We start from the raw sequence: 20,282 nt of genomic DNA, 5'->3' as shown, positions 1-20,282 counted from the left end.
TTATCTAGCTGATTTTTTTTTTTTTAATCAACTTACATCCTGTTTGTTTCTGAATGACTGGGTCATTTCCAACCTGGCTGGGAGTGAAAGGAAATTGTTTCTGTCCTATGGGTCCTGAGAGGCTAATACGAAATGAGCCAGTGATCTGTCTCCCACGTATAACGGGGATACAGGAGTCCTTTATGGCCAAATTCATTGGCCTGTGTAGTCTCAGTGAAAAGTTGCTCTGATAGGCAGTGCAGCTCTTTGTCCATAAAGAATATTCTCTTCTGGTAGATTGTAGCATGTGAGAAGTTAGATTTTGTACTCTTATCCTGAATCTTTACTTATAAAAAAAATATCATATCAGCTGATAAGAGCAGAAACACCAAAATCATCTTTTTAGCAACAAAATTACCTGTCACCTTTAGTCCTGAAAGTAAATATTTTAACCAAACATGTTCATTTCTCTTGCATATAGAATCAATTGAAGCTCTAGAAATCTAAAATCAGAAAGACAAAAAATCCATTATTTTCCATGAGTCCAGTTCTTTAAATTACTGCCAGAGCAGAAGTCAGGGAAAGCAAAGGTCCCATTATCTACAATTCAAGTATGTATTATCTGATACTGGACCTAGCTCTTTGGTAATTCCAAGACATTTGGCCTGAACACTGCTCTGGCTGCCCTTTCAAGGCGGGAGAAAAGGCTCCATGCTCATTCAAGCATTGATTCCTGCTGAGACTACTAATGGAGGGTTAACTGTTTGGTAATTTGTGTGCCAGGAAAATTTGGGCAGGAGTCAATTTGGCAGATGGACTAAGCCTGTAAAGCCACTTTGAATAAGCTAATGAGTAATCATCATGGGGAACTTTGCCTCCAGTAATCTACTTTCTGTTTAGAGCCAGTAACCTAGGATGGAATGATATTTGGGTTTTTTATTATTTATCATGCACATCATATGTTAATGGAATTTCTGTTCTAATTTATTTTCAGTCCTTTATTCATACTTATAAAGTATAATTTCTAGCCCTGAAATAGGAAAGACCTTTTAATTTGAACAGAGCCTTTAAAAGCCAGAAGCCAAAATAATAACTAGGAAATTCGGAGGGGAGCAAATTTTTTTTTTTTAAACCAGTGAAAAAACTAACAGTCGTTCTGTGTATTAGCTATAGCTTCTTCTAGGTGACAGCTTAGTATAATGAGGTAAGTTGAAAGGCACTAGATGTGCTGGCAGGATTCTTAGTTGTGAGCTAGTGAGCCAGTATTCATGGAGTTAAGCAGGGAAGTGTTTTGGTTGGCTTACAGCATGGTAGAGCATGGCTGGGAAAGCTAGGGGACCAGGTCTCAATCAGCCAGCATCACTGACAAATGATCCCTGTCGATCCTAGTCTGCAGTGGGTAAGACTTCTGCTGATGAGAGGTGAGTACTGTAGCTTGCTGATGCCAGACAGCATGACTACCATCATGCTCTAGGTCTTGAGTGGTGCCTCCCCTGGCCCTGCTTTTTGCATCACTCATTTCCAAGGTGAAGCCTAAGAGCAGGTGCATTTGGTTGGCCAAGCTTAGGCCCCATACCCTCTCTCTGGCTATAAGGAAGATCAGGAAAGCAGATATTGGGCATATTTAGCTTCTACAGGGGAGAATCATAAGGTGGAGAATTCTCCTAACGTAAGAAGGAGTTTCAGGTGCTAGACAACCAAAGAAATGACAAATGGGTCAGAAAAGAACAATCAAATTATTTTAATTTATTTCATTTGCCTTTTCCTTCCTGTGATGAATAATTGTACTTGGTTCTGCCATTTGTATTCAGCACTCTCTACTTCATTGTATAATATCATTACATCAATATATATCATTATATATGCTTTGTAACATAGAAATACAATTTTATTTTAAGTTGCTTTCTAGACTTTCAAGAATAACATGATAGAGAATCATCTAAAATAATATTTTTTAGAAAGAGTATTTAGGACATCTGGTACAAAAATGGTTGTTCTTTAGCTCATTCATGAATCTTTTTTTGTATAATTCATTTTGACTCCCCAGGAGCGTTGCAGAGTGATTATTAAGAGGGGAACTGGAAACTGCGGCTCTGAGCAGAGATTTAGAAGAGAGGGTAGTTCACTTGATCCATGTCTTGTCCTCCCTCTCTTGAAACTCTAGATGAAGAGGAAGGGTCAGATGAGAACTGCAGAGCATGATGCTAGCTATAGCCCCTATAAAGAAAAAAATATTTTAATGTATCTCATTGTTAGATATTTGTTGACCAGGATTGGGCAGATGGGTGGAGGTGACCAGGTGGAGAAGGGAACAGGATGCACTGAGTATTGAATGATTTGGGGGAGCAATGAGGAATATAGTTAAATGTCATAGAAGTATTTTATGGTTGTGACAGACATGCACTCTGCTTTCTCATTTTACAATTGACCATAATTGCTTTTCTCTCTATTTTCCACTTTGAATTAGAACTAATTGCCTTTGCATTGCTGCTCTGCTCCCACCTACATAGTTTTCCCTTTCATTCTGTAAAAACAGTTGTTTGGTGCTTCTTCATTCATGGTTTCCAGTCTGGGTGCTATTCTTGGAGCAACCACCCACTTTCTCACTACCAATGAAGCTGTCTTAATTCTTCTAAGCTCTTCCACACAGTCCACTGCTTTTTGCAAAAGGGTTTGGTGATACTGCTCATGCAGAATTCCCCTTCAGGGAATTTGGCCACTACTTAAAAATGGTTGTGAGTATTTACAAACTGGACAATAATATAACAAAGTCAACCAGAACTCCATAATCTATGTATATAGGAGGCAATGATTCCTTTATAATTGTAGTAAAATGTGGTTGAGTTGGGGGCTGTCTCTACCCAACTCATTAGGTCTACAGCCCCTAGGTCCCTGCTCAAAACTGTCCCATATTGAGCCAGTGAGAGCCCTTTTAAGCTGACTCCTTTTGATATGTTTCCATCATTCTTCAAGTACTTCCTTATTTTCTTGCAGCAAGCTATTCCCAGCTCATCTCATCTTTTTCCTATCCCAACCTCTGGAATTAGCTATTACTCCCAGGACCACTGATTTCCCTTTTAATGGAAAGCAGTGTTTAGAAACAAATCTAGAGCTAGGAAATTATGTATATTTACCATAATCAAATATATTTTTATAAACACACATATATTTTATTTATATGTTTCTCTATTATCAAACCGTGAATTCATACTGATATTGACACCTCTGATTCTAAACCAAAGCCATAGAGTATGTTCTTGTCCTTTCTCTATTTAAAACTAACTTCTCCAATAGTGAGAAACCTGGCTCCCATTATACTTCAATTTATTTGCTCATTTACTCGAGCCTAGAACACGCAGAGTAGTTTCAGAATTGCTAATCCATAGCTCGATAGAAAGCAAATATACAAACCTGGAATTCACTATTGTTTACAGCTCTTTAAGGATACATTTACATGAAGTAAAAGTATTCATCTTAAATATACAAATTGATGAGTTTAAAAAATGCATATACTTGTGGAATCTGTACCTCTTATAAGGTAGAAAGTATTTCCATCACCAGAGAAAAATTTCCTGGAATACTTTCCCCATAAGTTCCTTCCCCAATCCAAGCAACCACTGAACAGTCTTCTGAGTATTTTCATCATGAATTGGTCTTATCTGTATACCAGAACTTCAGGTAAATGATGACTGTAGTTAAATATTAAGCCTTAAATGTAGGAACTGTAAGTCTCTCAATTTTTTTTTAATTTTTTAATACTTAAGTATAGTTGACATACAATGTTATATTAGTTTCAAGTGTTCAACATTGTGATTGGACAGTTCTGTTCATGATGCAGTGCTCACCATGGTAAGTGTAGCTACTCTCTGTCACCGTACAGTATTATTACAGTATTATTGACTGTGTTCCCTCTGCTGTACTTCTCATTTCTGTGACCTAGTTAACTGGAAGTTTGTACCTCTTAATCCCCTTCACCTATTTCACCCATCCTCCCACCACCTCCACCTCAGGTAACCATCAATTTGTTCTTTGTATTTATGCATTTGTTTCTGTTTTTTGTTTCTTCATTTATTTTTTTAAAATCCCCACATGTAAGTGAAATCATATGGTACACATGGAAGGATCTAGAGGGTATTACGCTAAGTGAAATAAGTTAGGTGGTGAAAGATCAACTTTGTTTTTCTTTATCAAAATTGTTTTGCCTATTTTCATACAAATTTGAAATCAGTTTGTTGGTTTTTCCAAAAGTTTGCAGGGATTGAAATTTTATTGAATCTGTAGACTAATTTGTTGAGAATGGATATGAATGAGATTGAGTCTTCCAATTCATTATCATAGCATATTTGTGCATTTTTTAGTTTTTGATAATTTCTTTTAACAATGTTTTATCGTTTTCAGTGTAGTGGTCTTAAATGCCTTTTGCTGGGTCTACTAAGTATTTTATGTTTTTGATGCTATTGTTTTTCCAAATATTTATTGCTAATATACAGGTACTGAAATTATTTTTGTATGTTGACATTGTATCCTGTGATCTTGCTAAACTTGCTTATTAGTTTTAGCAGTTGTTTTGTATATTACATATGATTTTGTAGGTAAATATATCATCTGTGAATAGAACCCATCTTACTGCTTCCTTTCTAAGTTGCCTGCCTGTCTGCCTGCCTGCCTGCCTTGTTCTCCCTACACACACCCCCACCCCCGGCGCCCATCATTGCACTGACAAGAACCTCCAGAAGGTTCTAGTGACAGTAGCGGCAGAAGACTTCAGTGCTTTCTCCTTTTCTCAGGGAAGAAAGACTGTTTCACCATTACGTATGATGTTAGCTGTGCTTCTTTATAGATGCCCTTTTTGTCACTGAGGTTTTATTCCATGTTGAGAGGGGTTTTTTTGTTTTGTTTTGTTTTTTTTATCATGAATGGGTTTTGCATTTTGTAGAATGGTTTATCTGCATCTGTTGGTGTGGTGATGGTTTTCCTCTTAAGTCTTTTAAGGTGATGAATTATACTTATTTTCAAATACTGAAACAACTTGCACCTTTTATTAATCTTTTTAATATATTGCTGGATTTAGTTTGCCTCTATTTTGCTAGGAAGTTTGCATCTGTATTCATGAGTGATCGTTTTTTCTGTAAATTAAGAAAAATACTTGACTAGTTTTGATTTGGAAGGTAATTCTGGGATCATAAAGTGAGTTGGAACATTTGCTTTTCTATTTTCTGAAAGGGTATATATAAGTTTGGCACTATTTCTTTCTTTAATGTTTAGTAGACATCACAGGTAAAGCCATATGAGCTAAAAATTTTCTTCGGGGACAAGTTTTTATTTGTAGATTCAATTTCCTTAAAATATATAAGGCCATTCCAATTTTCTTTTTCTTTTTTTTTTTTTTAAGATTTTATTTATGTATTTGACAGAGAGAGAGGGAGAGCACAAGAAGGGGGATTGGCAGAGGGAGAGGGAAAAGCAGGCTCCCCACAGAGCAGGGATGCCCCCACCCCCTTTCCTGATGGGGCAGGGCTCGATCCTGGGACCCTGGGATCGTGACCTGAGCCGAAGGCAGACACTTAACTGACTGAGCCATCCAGGCACCCCTATTCCAATTTTCAATGCCACTTTATATCCTGAAAGTTGTGTGTTTCAGAGGAATTTGATTTGTTGAATTTATTGACACTAAGTTATAAACCCTCTTTTATTCCTATTATTTATGATTTGTATTTTCTATATTACTCAGTCGGTTTTTTTCTAAATGTTTAACAGTCTTACTGATCTTTTAGATGAAAAATGTTTGGCTTTGTTAATTTCTCTAGTATTTGTCTCCTATTTCATTGATTTATTACCTTTGTTATTTCTTTCCTTTACAATTTGCCTAACTTTTTTGAGCTTCTTAAGGTGAGACTGATTTGAGACAACTCTTCTAATATATGCAATTAAAGATAGAAATTTCTCTCTATCCTCTGCTTTAGATGTTTTAAATTCTCTTCTTTCACTGCATCCCACAGATTTTCATATGTTGCGTTTTTATTTTCATTCAGCATGAAATGTATTCTAAATTCCTTTGTGATTTCTTCTTAGAAGTATGTTGTCTTATTTTTGAATTTTGGGTATTCTTAATATCTTACTGTGATTTATATATAATTTAATTCTGTTGTCAGAGAAGATATTCTGTAAGATTTTAGTCTTCTGAGTCTTCTGTAAATTGTTGGTGGTTTTTAATAGCTCAGCAAGTGCATCTAAAAGACTGTATCTTCTATAGTCTTGGGATATTCTGTTCCAAATAGAGATAATAATTCAGCCATCATTTATATTATAGTTTCTGTGTTTATAATGTCTCTTTTTTTCCTTTGGCTGCTTTCAAGATTATTTCTTATCCTTGTTTTTAGCAGTTTTAGTATGATGTACTTAGGTATGATTTTTTTTGTAATATATATATTTATTCTGCTTTAGGATTGCTGAGCTTCCTAGATTTGTTTTCTTTTTTACCAAATTTATGAATTTTTTGGCCATTTTTTAAAAATATATTTTTCTTCCCCATTCTCTCTCCATTTTGAACTCGTTATGTAGACTTTACACCACTTTATATTGTCCTACATGTCCCTGAGGTGCTATTAACTTTTTTCAATCATTTTTTTAATATTCCTTAAATTGGATACTTTCTTTTGTTCTTTTTTCAAATTCACTGTCCTTTCTCTTCTGCTCTCTCAAATCTGCTATTAAGCCTATTCAGTGAGGTTTTTTTTGGTTTTTGGTTTTCATTTTAGATTAATACTTTTTAGTTCTAGAGTTTCCATTTGGTTCTTTTTTTTCTAGTTCCCATTTCTATGTCAAGATCCTCCTTTGTTCAGCCATTGTGATGATATTTTCTTTGAAAATGGCTGCTTTAAGTCCTCAGTCTGCTAATTACAATATGGATCATCTTGGGTCCCATTTCTTGAGTCAAAATATTTCTCTTGACAGTGGATCACTTTAAAAAAAAAAAATTACTTTGCATGTCTACTATTTTTTTATATATCATATATCATGAATAATATGATGCAGACATTCAGGATTCTGTTATCTTCTCAGGAGTGTATTTTGTTCTAGTAAGCATTTAACTTGGTTATATTCAGACTCCAAACTGTCTCCTCATAGCTGGCAATAGCTGAAATATTTGCTTGGTTCTCTCAGTCATTCAGCAACCACCTCTGTCATTCAAGGTGGTGTCTCCCCCGTGAATGTGTAATTCAAGCATCAACCAAGGGTTCTGGTGGAAGCCCTAGTTCCATTTTTGACTCCTTGAGCCAGTATAGGGAGTACTTTGGGCTTGAGCTCCTGCGGCCGGTGCTGCCAGGATGGGGAATTGCCCTCACTTGAAAAGCTGTACAAGGGCAAGTTGCATCCAGTTCTGTTGGCTCCTCTAAATGGAGGGTGTACTCCTCTTCTATCTTACCACTTACTATTCTCCAAAGCCTTCAAATAGTTATTTTTTTAAGAATTTTTTTCAAAAAAAAAAAAGTATTTTTTCTAAGAGTTGTAATTTTTATCTGCAGAAGAGATAGTCTAATAAAAGTTATTTCACCATTATTGGCAGTGAAACTTTCTCTGATGTACTTTGTTTTAGGGTGGAATGTTCTGTATGTATGTATGAAGTCCATCTGGTCCAATGTGTCATTCAAAGCTCGTGCTTCTTTGTTGATCTTCTGCTTAGATGATCTGTCTGTTGCTGAGAGTGGACTGTTGAGGTCTCCTACTATTAAAGTATTATTATCAGTATGATTCTTTATTTTGGTTAACAGTTGGCTTATGTAGTTGGCTGCTCCCATGTTGGAGGCATAGATATTTACAATTGTTAGATCTTCTCGTTGGATAGACCCTTTAAGTATGATATAGTGTCTCTCTGCATCTCTTACTACAGTCTTTAGCTTAAAATCTAATTTGTCTGATATGAGAATTGCTGCCCCAGCTTTCTTTTCAGGTCTGTTGGCATGAAAAATGGTTCTCCATCCCCTCACTTTCAGTCTGGATTTATCTTTAGGTTCAGAATGAGTCTCTTGCAGACAGCATATGGATGGGTCCTGTCTTTTTATCCAGTCTGCAACCCTGTGCCATTTCATGGGAGCATTTAGGCCATTCATGTTGTGACTATGAAAGATATGATTTTAGTGCCATCATGTTGCCTGTGAAGTCCCTGTTTCTATAGATTGTCTCTGTAAATTTCTGGTCTATATTACTCTTGGGGTCTTTCTTCTTTTATAGAATCCCCCTTAATATTTCTTGCAGGGCCGGCTTGGTGGTCACATATTCTTTCAGTTTCTCCCAGTCCTGGAAACTCCTTGTCTCCATCCATTCTGAATGACAGCCTGGCTGGATAAAGTATCCTTGGCTGCATGTTCTTCTCATTTAGTACCCTGAATATGTCTTGCCAGGCCTTTCTGGCTTGCCAGGTCTCTGTGGACAGATCTGACGTTATTCTGATGTTCCTCCAGCTGACGTAAGAAGTCTCTTCCCCCTAGCTGCTTTCAGGTTTGCTTCCTTGGTTCTAAGATTTGCAAGTTTTACTATTATATGTCGGGGTATTGGTCTGTTCTCATTGATCTTGGGAGGGGTCTTCTCTGCCTCTTGGACACAAATGCTTGTTTCCCTCCACAGATTAGGATAGTTCTCAGCTACAATTTGCTCAAATATATCTTCTAGTCCTCTCTCTCTCTCTACCCCCTCAGGGATCCCAATAATTCTGACATTGGAATGTTTCATGGCATCATTAATCTCTCTCAGTGTGATCTCTTGGGCTTTTAGGTGTTTATCCCAGGCCTCCTCGGCTTCCTTCTTTTCTAACATCTAATCTTCTAGCTCACTAATTAGTTCTTCTGCCTCATTTTACCCTGGCTGTCAGGGTATCCAGTTTAGACTGCATCTCAGTCATAGCATTTTTAAGTTCGGCCTGATTAGTTCTTATATCTGCCCTTAGAGATTCTATATTGTCGCTAATATTTTTCTCAAGCCTAGATATCGACTTTATAATTGCTACTCTGAAGTCTATCTCTGACATCTTGCTTATATCCTTATCCATTAGGTCTGTGGCAGAGGCCATAGTCTCTGATTCTTTTCTTTGTTGGGGGTCTCTGATATACTTTATAATTGTATTATAACTGCTATCTAACTTATTAAAAATCCATTTATATATTAAATATGGTCAATTCTGTAGATCATAGTTTGCTTATAAATGTATTTTCAGAGGAAAAACACTGCAAAAGTGACATACTTTTAAATAGCACAAATAGGTATTATATTATGAATTGAAAACAATATATTTTTAATGCCAGGCACAATGATACATGCTTTATATGCATTGCCTCATTTAATCTTATAAAGTAATAAGAATTATTGCTCTATTGTGCAGATAAGGGAACCAAATAGAACTGAACTATAGAGAGAATTTACCAAGGTCACACAGCTAAGAAGTTTGGGATCAGACCTTGGTACTACATCTCTTACTCTTGCAAGCACAAAGATTTTGTCTCTGGGCCAGAATGGCCATGGGATTTTTTTGAATATAAAAAAATATTTTTAAGTATGAAATATAAACTGATTGGAAAGAGCTGGTACAGAGGGGGATCTTTATTATTTATAAAGAGCAGTGTGATAACTGATGGAGCAAGTCTCAGGTGAAAGGAGAGTGTGAAGTTAATTGTTGAAGAACGTCTGACCTTGAACATATGGAAATCTTTCTCCCTTAGAGTGAAGGGAGGGAAGTAGAGATTGGTGTGGTTATTTAAAAAAATATGCTTAAGGGAGGAGACAGGATGTAGAGGGAGTCAATTTTCTTGATAAAAGAGTCTATTAGGGTAGACTGAGAGTTAGTTGAGTGGTCATTGGGTGATGTTTTGGGGGGAGAGTGGCAGAAGTTTAAATATTCCCTGAAGTGTAAATGGTAGAGGAGGCTAAACAAAGGCAGAGTGATTAATGACTGGTGCTCAGAACTTAATGGAGTCTGGAGCCTTGTGTTTGCAGGTGCATTGGTTATGTGGCTTACTTTGTGCTCCACTATCTGTGGTAAGATTTAAAAAGACATGTGTTCGTCTGAGATAGGACTTACAAGGTCAGAGTGATGGAAGAAGAAAGATGCAAAAGAATTATGGGTGCTTTTATAGTAGTATAGTTTTCTGTATAAATATGTGAGATTTGTTGAGTTGATCTCCTGTTAGAAGTCTTTCTTCGATTTGATTCTCAAGTGTGAGATGTAAGTTATCATTTTAAAAATAAAGTGTGATGACCCCTAGTGAAGAAATAATGTGGGCAAGATGTATGATGTGGTGAGAAAAGCTTGAGACAAGTGGAACCCAGAGTTCCAGGTATGCTGACACTGATTCACTAGATGACATCAGAGAGATCACTCATTTGGCGTCTAGTTAGTTGTGTAAAATGAAGATAGCCCTTAAAGTTCTCCAGAACATCTTTTTTTTTTTTTTTTTTTTTTTTCCGTCTTCCAAGGTAAATTATGGAACTCATATTTTTAAAATAAGCTGAAAATTGACCCAGTTTCGCTTTTTCCAACATTGCTATAAGAATTTGGGGCAGCAGTGAAGGGCGCCTGGGTGGCTCAGTTGGTTAAGCAACTGCCTTCGGCTCAGGTCATGATCCTGGAGTCCCGGGATCGAGTCCCGCATCGGGCTCCCTGCTCGGCAGGGAGTCTGCTTCTCCCTCTCCCGCTTCCCCCCTCTTGTGCTCTCTCTCTCTCAATAAAATAAATAAAATCTTTAAAAAAAAAAAAAAAAAAGAATTTGGGGCAGCAGTGAATACAATATTTAAAATTTTCTTAATAGTCCTAACTTCGTGTATGCCTTCTACAGAAACTTATTATTTGATGCATTTAGAAGAGTTAAATGTGTTTTGACTATTTAGAAGTCAAATTTTCTGTGAGGCATCAGATGAATAAAATATGCATATAAATATAGTATATGACAGCACTATTGTTCCCCACATCTTACCTAATCTATTTATGAAGTCACCCATAAAATTGCATATAGTAGAATAGTATGTGTATAAACAGTTGTCACTAATTATTCTTGGGGAATTATCCGTATTCCTGATCACTTATTTATAGGACCCATGCAATACCATTCAACTTTTTCAAGGCAGGAAGCATCCTAGAGTAAATGAATAATATCTCTGACTCTAATGAGCCATTCTCTCCTTTTGGTTCCGTGACTGTGAAAGTAATGGATTTTCTCAGCGGGGTGAGGAACAGGAGCACATTCTCACAACTGATGGATCATGTGAGCATCTCCTTCCTCTCTGATGACTAAAAACTGACTTAAATAATTACTGGATCTCATGAGAGTATATTTATATTTAACATTTGGGGTGGTGGTCAGTGGGGGGAGTCCTCTCTGTGTCTTCATCAGGTAGATCTACTTTAACCTTTATGAATCATAAGGCCCTTGTATGGACTACGAGAGGAATGCTTCTCTAGTTGGGAAGGTGGGGCATGTGGACCTAGCTGACTGCTGCAGCCCAGCTTGGGGATCTGTCCTTCATGAGCACCTCATGGCAGGCAGTAGGTGCTCCTCTGGAAAGAAGTGGGAAACCTGTATAAACGTGGGAAAGTCGTGCATTTTGGAGGCTGTAAGACCTGTGTACCCAGAAAGGCCCTCAGTGTGCAGAAGTTGGTTGTTTCTGTGAACTATGTTAATTTCATTCATCCAGTCAACAATTAAACACCACTGTGTTCTTGGGAACAGTAGCAAAGAAGGTCTAGTCCCTGCCCTCGGGGAGTTACATTCCGGTGGGGGCAGGTAGGTGCTAAGCAAAGGGTGACGAGTACAGGGGTGGGGAGGGACCACTGTTTTCGGCAGGGCAGTGAGAAGGAGGCCTCGCGATGAAGGGGCCAGTTGAGCAGAGGCCTGGAGGAACTGAAGAAGTCAGACTTCTGTGCTTTGGGTGCTTTTGTGCATATTCGAAAACCCCACCTGGAGATACAGAGGTTTTTTAAAAAGCTCCTCTACACTGATCAACTAGAAAAATGTTTCTTTGGGAAGCATGAACCCTAGCAGCCTGTGGCTTGGTGAGCAGACAGATGCCCCTCTTTATGGGCAGATGAAGCCCCATGCCTGGGCAGACACTGGGTGAGTAGACAGGGCTAGATTGGGGCTCCCACTCACCACTCCAGCTGGTCATCCTTGTGTGGTGCACGAACTGCTTAGCCCAGGAGCCCTGCATGAAGGTGTGTGGTGGAATTGTGGGCAGAGAGAACAGGAAAGCCAAAGACCCTGAGGCAGGACAATGTGCAGGAACCAGGGAGGCCAATGTAGTGGGAGCTCAGTGAGAAGTAGGATTGGAGGAGATGAGCTTGGACTTCAGGTTTGCTGATACTGATCATAGTTCTAGTAAAATATTTCTTTAGTTCTTATAGTTTTCAGAGAACGTTCAGATATGATTTTGTATGATTTCTACAACAACCCATCATAAGAAGCTTGAAGTTAAAAGTTAAGCAACACAATTAGCAAATGTAGAAACTTAGAATTTAACTGAAGTCCTCTGTTTTCACTTTTCTTTATACTGTACCTCAAAGATTCGTTAATAACCTTAAGGCACTAAACCTTTAAAAAAAAAAAAAGAACATCAGTTTTCTTACAGAGTTCTATTTTTACAAAACAGAACTTTCTGAACTCTGTTGTGATCTGAAGTATCAGGTTACTGTTCTTTTTCTATAGTTTAATAGATTTTTAAAAATTCTCTATTGCTGTGACTTAGATGGTTTTCATTAAACCATTTACATCTATTTTCTCATTTAATGAGTATCTAAAATATTATCTTTCATATCACAACACATTTTAGAAACGTGGCCCTTCAGCTAACCCAAATCACATAGCTGTTACACAACTAATAAAAATCTCGCAAGAAGCACTTCTTTGGCTGAAAGGTTCTCCGCATGTTACTCAGGGCTGTCCTGTGAATTTCTTTCAGCTGGAGACGGAGAAGCTTCAGCTGCAAGCCCTTGAGCAGGAGCACAAGCAGCTGGAGGCCCGCCTGGAGGAAGAGCGTGGCAAGAACAAGCACGTGGTCCTGATGCTGGTCAAGGAGTGCAAACAGCTCTCGGGCAAAGTCCTAGAGGAGGCCCAGAAGCTAGAAGACGTGATGGCCAAACTGGAGGAGGAAAAGAAAAAGACGAGTGCATTAGAAGAGGAGCTCTCCACTGAGAAACAAAGGAGCACAGAAATGGAAGCTCAGATGGAGAAACAACTCTCTGAGTTTGACACCGAACGGGAACAGCTCCGTGCTAAACTGCACCGAGAAGAAGCGCACACCACTGACCTCAAAGAGGAGATAGACAAGATGAAGAAAATGATTGAGCAACTGAAAAGGGGAAATGACAGCAAACCAAGCCTCTCTCTCCCCCGAAAGACGAAAGATAGGCGTTTGGTCTCCATATCTGTGGGAACAGAAGGACCTGTGACAAGGTCTGTTGCTTGCCAGACAGACCTACCGATAGAAAGCACTGACCACGTGAAGAAGTTGCCTTTGACCGTGCCTGTGAAGCCCCCCGCAGGGAGCCCCCTAGTTTCTGCAAACACAAAAGGAAATGTGTGCACCAGTGCCGCACTGGGCAGACCAGGTACCGACAGGCAGGCTTCCCACGGTGACTTGACTGGCTCCTCTCTGCCTACTGTCCCACCTCCAAGTGCAAACAGAGTTGAGGAGAACGGACCGAGCGCTGGCTCACCAAGTAGCACCACCCCACTTCCCAACAGCACTGCCCCTCCCACCATGCAAACGCCAGGCATAGCTCCCCAGAGCTACTCACAAGCACCACCTACGCACAGTTTACACTCACCGTGTGCCAATGCAGCTTTGCATCCAGGTCTAAACCCACGAATCCAAGCAGCTAGATTTCGATTTCAGGGCAATGCTAATGACCCAGACCAAAATGGAAATACTACCCAAAGTCCTCCATCCAGAGATGTCTCTCCGACAAGTCGTGACAACCTAGTGGCCAAACAACTAGCTCGGAATACTGTGACCCAAGCACTGTCAAGATTTACGAGCCCTCAAGCAGGAGCACCCTCAAGGCCTGGGGTACCCCCTACGGGGGACGTTGGCACCTGCCCTCCCGTCAGTCGGACCAGTTTAAAGACTCCTGGTGTAGCACGAGTTGACAGAGGAAACCCTCCTCCTATCCCTCCAAAAAAGCCAGGGCTCTCCCAAACTCCTTCTCCACCACACCCCCAACTCAAGGTTATTATGGATAGCAGCAGGGCCTCCAACGCAGGGGCCAAAGGTGATAACAAAACTATGGCTTCGCCTCCTTCCACTTTGCCACAAGGGAACAGGGTAATAAATGAGGAGAATCTCCCTAAATCATCTTCCCCTCAGCTGCCACCAAAACCATCCATAGATTTAACTGTGGCACCGGCAGGCTGTGCCGTTTCAGCCCTGGCCACGTCTCAGGTGGGTGCCTGGCCTGCTGAAACCCCTGGACTGAACCAACCTGCATGTTCAGAAAGTTCCCTTGTCATTCCCACCACCATTGCCTTTTGCTCTTCCATAAACCCTGTTAGTGCCTCATCCTGTAGAACAGGTGCCTCAGACAGCCTCCTGGTAACAGCATCAGGTAAAGGGATTGAAATATTATACCCTTTTTTAAGAATGTGGCCTGTCTCCTCACTTGCCTTAATTTCCTTCACATTGCCTTGAAACTTTTTTTAAATTTGATACGTTTTTGTTTTTGTTTTCTCTTCCTATTTCTTTTCTCTCTCTCTCTCTTTTCTTTTTTTTTTTTTTTGTATTTTTCTTTAAAGGCTCCAGGGTATGGTGATTCATCTTGCTATATGAATTGTGGTATCTTGATGCTAAGTGCTTTCTTCTTTTAAAATAACCTGAAAGTAGTGGTTTGGAGCTCATGGAGACCATTAATTTAGAGACACTAAAGCATTTCCATGGGAAGAAAGATTGTTCCTTCTTTTTAAATATTTATCTCAAAAGGTTTCATATATTAGGGGGTCGTCAACAGACAATCTGTGTTCAATTCTATCCCTTTGGAGATAATGTTAAAGAGTCGTTCAAGTGGTTATTAACACTATAGTCTACCTCGGATTATCAAATTGATTAGATTTGCTCTGTAATTGATATGTTCTAGGTTTTAATAGTGGTTTGGTATTCTTTTTAACCTCAAAAATAGAGTACATACATTTTAATTCTCTGTTCTAAGTTTAGTTTATTTCAAAAGCTGTTTATTCTGTTCCGAGCTGTTGTCTTCCAACACTTGAGCACTGATGGATAGCATCACATGTAGGCTATAGTGGAGAAGGTTTTCATTGCAGATGTGGTTTATGAAGTAGGGGACTCTTAAACAAAGGAGTTAATAAAGAACTGGATTTTTCCCTTTTGTTTTACAGTGCTAGAGAAAGCATTGCTTTTTATTGACATGATTGGATTAGTTCTTCACTGAGTAAATGTGGCTCTAAAATAATGTTAGTGTCAAAGTTCTGTTGAAACTTGACAGAGGTCTCTCTTACCATGGGATCTTAATGGCTACCAGAGACCATTGGTTCTAACGGGAGGGAACTTTAAGAATTAAGTGAAGTTTTGAGTAGTGTTATATTTAAAACTCAGGGTGTGGGGAGTGAGAATGAGGAAAATAGCACCGTTCTTGCTAATTGTCAGGTAACGAGAGCAATATGCCAGGACTTACTTATCTAATTATAAGCTGTCTCCTGGAAATTATGCTCATTGAGAGGCTGCTATTTGTATTTTGGTGCATAATTGGGAATTGGAAACAGCATGGACTTTGATGTCAGTCAGATCTGTGCTGGAATCTAGGCTCTGCAATTTATGGCTGTGTGTTTGGTGATTTTTCTTGGACTGAGCAAGTTTTCCTATTCTTAATACGGAGCTTATGCTACTCATGGGGTAGGGTGGCTATTAGGATTAACTATCCTAACGTTCAAAGAGCTTGGTATTGCACTTAGAGCAGCATGAGTGATGAGTAAATAGAGGTGATATTCTTGCTTCATTGATATTGTTGCTTAAAACATTTGCTTTAGGATTGACCTCGCTGTTATTACTTTGTGATGTCTTTACAGGCATTCAGCAGTCCATATTTTTTATTCAAAATGATATTACTGAGCTGGACAGCCTTTCTCATGGCCTAAAATGATGGTAGCTGTTTTCCAGAGCTAAATCCATGCTCAAAGGAGGAACTTTTGCTACCGTTCAGGAGAATCAGAAAGCGTACTGTAAGGTCTTAAGGCAGTCTCAAGCACGGGTTCCAAAACTGTTGGGAGCCATGGCGATGCTGTTGACATAAATGTGCAAGCTATAAAATGGGAAAACACTTCCTGGGATATATAAATTTTGTCAGTTTTTAAAAACTACAAAGCCATCCTTGCTTTGGACTTTGATGCTTTGCCAATTATTGCCTCAGTCGTTGCTGTGCTCCAAGGTTCAGCTTCAGTGTCTTGGTTTCAGTGGAAAAGTTTTAAAATCAGCATCCATAACCGAGAAACATTTTGTCAGCAGGATCTTAAACTTGAAAGACAAGAGATTTCCTAGTCTATTATATATTTGCCAGATTGACCTAGCTAGGATAGAGTGGAATTTTGGATAAAGGAGCTATAATCCTTCTGAAAAATGCCCTTTGCTTGTATCTAGAGAGCAAAAGAGGATAAACAGTGGGACCAAAGAAGTAGCAGCCACTGAAGACAGGTGAAAGTCGTTCCTCATTTTCTCTTCTCTGATTTTGCAGTTTGGCCAAAATCATCTTGGAAGTCCCAGATTACCCTTGGTGGGATGATAAGTTTCTAAGTCACTTGGTTATAGGGAGGAGTAGTCATTCAGCAAGCTTTTCCTGAGCATCTAGTCTGGGGAATAAAAAAGTTATTACAGTTATGTAGGAGGGGTGATTAAATCAACCATGGTTGTAGGCCAGCCTAACTTTTCCAAATGAGATGCAGGATTTCAACTGCTTTTCATTTGGATTGCCCCTATGTTTGCCACCATGCCCGTTGCAGCCAGGAAGCACCGGAGCTCCCTCCATCTTGCTTCTTAACCTGTCTGTGCCTGGGTGAACTTGTGCCTCTCCCGATCATAAGCTCATTGAAGGTTATTAATCTGCTAAATAGCCACTAATGCAATTGTGGTTGATAAGCGCAGGGCATGAGGACAGAGCACATCTGCCAAATCCTTGGTAGATAGATGTCTGTTCCAAATTCAGTGAGGAAAAGAGCTCTGGACTGAGTCTAAGAAGACAGGGTTAGTCCACATCTGCCTCTTTCTAGTGTCACCCTAAAGAGCCTGTTTGCTCTGAGCCGTTAGCTTTTTCATCTAAAAATGAAATCATTGAACCAAAAAAAAAAAAAAAAAAAATCATAGTTTCAGTCCAGAAAGATTTATTTTAAACTTGTCTTTTGAATTTTTCAAACAGCAGTACACTACCTCTCCCTTCTTGGAGAACCACTAGATCCCATATCTTTAAAACTCTAAAATTCTGAGTTTCTATATCAATTTATATCTGTGACAAACAATTATGATTAAGCTAAAGCACTCCTGAGGAGAATTGCATTGACAGAAGATACCATTTTAATGAATTATGTTGTAAATCACTCTATTCGCAGTTTTTATGGCCAAATGTTAAATTTTTAAGTAGCATTTTAAAATCTAAATGAATTAAAATTTCTTGTTCTTCCTGAACTTGTCCAATGAACACATTTTAACTGTTAGATGAACAGAAGCCTAAAGCAGAAATCACCTCAGGCAGCTGAGTTTTCATACCCTTGGAAATTTGTTTCTGGTTTGGTTTTGGTTTGGGGTTTTTTTTGGGGGGGTGGAGGGGGGTGCTTTGGTACATTTTATTTAATTTGGTTCAGACATTTTCCTTAAACATAGATCTTTTAAAAGTGATCCTCCATGTATGATTGGCTTGAAGTCTAAATCTGAAAATGAGATTGACCTGAGCTATGACATTAACCTTCTCCACACTCTGAAGCTGATGCCAGAAGCTGTTCTCAACCTCTCTTCCCTCTCGCACTGCACGTTCTCTCTGTTCCCTTCGTCACCCACCGCATGTTCTGCAAGATGCTCACCTTTACTAATGTTTGCATATGACACTGCGAAGCTGAATGACCTTTTTCTAACCTCATTAAAGTAGCTGTATGACGAAGGTCTGTTCTGTCATTACTGTTTTTATCATTGTTGGGAATTTCAAATGAACAATAAAGTCTCATGGTAAAGTTTTATTTTTCCCATATTGATAAAAGGATTCATTAAAATAACTTAAGCAATTGGAAATGAGTGTGGGGATAAAAAAATTTATTTAAGCTTTAAGAATACTTGGTATTTATAAAGCATTATTCTCTTGTAAAAGATTTTAAAAATATATTTCGCACCTCTCAGAAAATACAAAAAAATTTCATGTATATTCCTCTGTTGTTTTGTATGACAGAAAACTGACTCTTCAGTGGTCTAAAGATTGAGAAAATTTTTGAATAAATATTTTCTCTTTCAGATAGCTTAGCATTAAAAATAGAGTTTCCCAGGATACTATATCCCAAGATTCCATAGAAGGCAGTTAAAAATATATCTGTATTTAAATTGTCCCCCAAAGCCTAGAATTGCATTGGAAAAAAAAAAAATGAAAATAAAATCCAAAAGAAGAGCAAACCATTTGATATTTAAGTGTTGATATTCTTGACAGGATATCAATAACCAAGACAGCTTGGATGAGCTAGAGGAGGTGGGGTTAGCAGGAAGGACAGTGAGAGGAGAGGGAGGGAGGGGGAAGGGTGGGGAGAGAGCGCACCGGGAGCTCAAGGAGAGAAGCTCACTGCCTTGTGAGCCACACTCCCTTCTATTCCACAGAGGACCACCTTGCAATGCCTTCATGTTACCTTTGTGTTTGCTTTGCAGTCAAGGTATCATACCTTGGTGTTTATAATTTCTCTGTTTATCATCCATTTCTAATAAGTACTGATTTAATTTTTGTGGGCTTGTTTTTTTTGTTTGTTTTTAAGAAAATACAAAAGGTAAAATGTACCAGAGAGGAGCCTTCTTGTAAGTATGAAGTAAAAATACTACTTTTGTAAGAAGAGCTAATGAATATCAATGGGAAAATATCATAAAGTTTAGATAAATATTTAATTTTATGAGCATTTGAATTTTGTATGTCATTGCAGTCTAACAGGGTAAAAACAATAAATTGTTCATGGACCCAAATAACTAATTATGAAGGCGTAATATCCAGCTTTTAATAAACAGTCTTGTTTTATTTGTATAAACTTCTTTTCACAAAGTACTTTTAAAATACCAAGAAATCCTTTGATTTTAATATTTATTAAAATAATTCAAGTCTCAATTATACAAATTTATTGCTTATTAATGTAATACCCATATACGTAGAATATTATCCTTATACCAAGGTGGAGGAGACATAAAAGATCCATCAATTGTGTCCGACTACAGAGAATGTTACTGGGTTTATGTAGAAAGCGTACCATGAAAAGTGAATATGTGCACATAGGCCCCTCTATATACACCAGACATTACTTTGAGGTATTTGGGGCTTCAAAAGGAAGAAAGTACAATGACTTATTCTGAAAGTTAATTGTATCTAAAACACATAAAATACCTATATATCACATTAAATAAACATTTTTACTTTACTGTTTTTACAGCCTTTTGACCAAGGAAGAATTCAGAAAATTTTCCATGCTATATGCAGCCGACTTCACACACTTAACAGATTCTCTTCTAAAGCTGCTAAATACTGATGAGAAATATCTAACTATGATAACTCTTATGATTCTTGTTAAAACTATATGGTAGAGTGTCCTGTTTTGTTGGCTGGTTAAAAGTTTCTGGTATACAAGTTGTAAAGATGGCCAGGTGATAAAGTCTTCAGAATCGTGTCTTGCATTACTCGTGCTGGTAGACAGTATTCTAGATTCAATTATATATGTTGTGCTTCTATTAGCTCTTGGTACTGAATAGCACTTGGCTCCCTCCATTTTTTTTTTCCCCAAATAAGGGAATTCAAGGAATGTAAATAGATTTCTTGGCAATATTTGGTCTGTCTTAATGGTCTGTGTAAAATTTTTAGTTAAGTACCTTGGAAACATGGTTGAAAAAATAAATCTCTATTTCTTACAATTATTTCTGTACCTAAAGATGTCAGTTCACTTTTCAGATTGATATTGAAATTGAGGAAATCTATACATAATTTTAAAATTCAAATTGTTTTGAAGCCCTGAAGTGGAATTTGAACTTTTAAAATGAGACAGCCATCTTAGTTTCCTAAAACCAATCACCACTTTAACATTTATCTGTGTAAGACT

At 38.3% G+C, this 20,282-nt stretch overlaps 1 protein-coding gene across 4 annotated transcripts in view; it reads left to right on the top strand.

Annotated features, from left to right (window-relative positions):
- The window catches only part of CTTNBP2 (cortactin binding protein 2), a 150,688-nt gene that overhangs the window by 62,700 nt on the left and 67,706 nt on the right, over positions 1–20,282 (top strand). For 3 of the 4 annotated variants that reach the window (XM_078059495.1, XM_036077138.2, XM_078059496.1), the window contains exons 4-5: positions 12,922–14,403; positions 18,963–19,002. In XM_078059495.1, the coding sequence (XP_077915621.1) occupies positions 12,922–14,403; positions 18,963–19,002 (1,522 nt within the window). Of the gene's footprint in view, positions 1–12,921; positions 14,404–18,962; positions 19,003–20,282 lie in introns of those variants that run through there. The other variant, XM_036077140.2, reaches the window with a different exon arrangement.

The sequence above is a fragment of the Halichoerus grypus genome, chromosome 12 (assembly GCF_964656455.1).
Source record: "Halichoerus grypus chromosome 12, mHalGry1.hap1.1, whole genome shotgun sequence".
NCBI classification, from domain to species: domain Eukaryota; kingdom Metazoa; phylum Chordata; class Mammalia; order Carnivora; family Phocidae; genus Halichoerus; species Halichoerus grypus.
The sequence above is the reverse complement of the archived record's forward strand: the minus strand, read 5'-3'. Positions and strand labels throughout refer to the sequence as shown.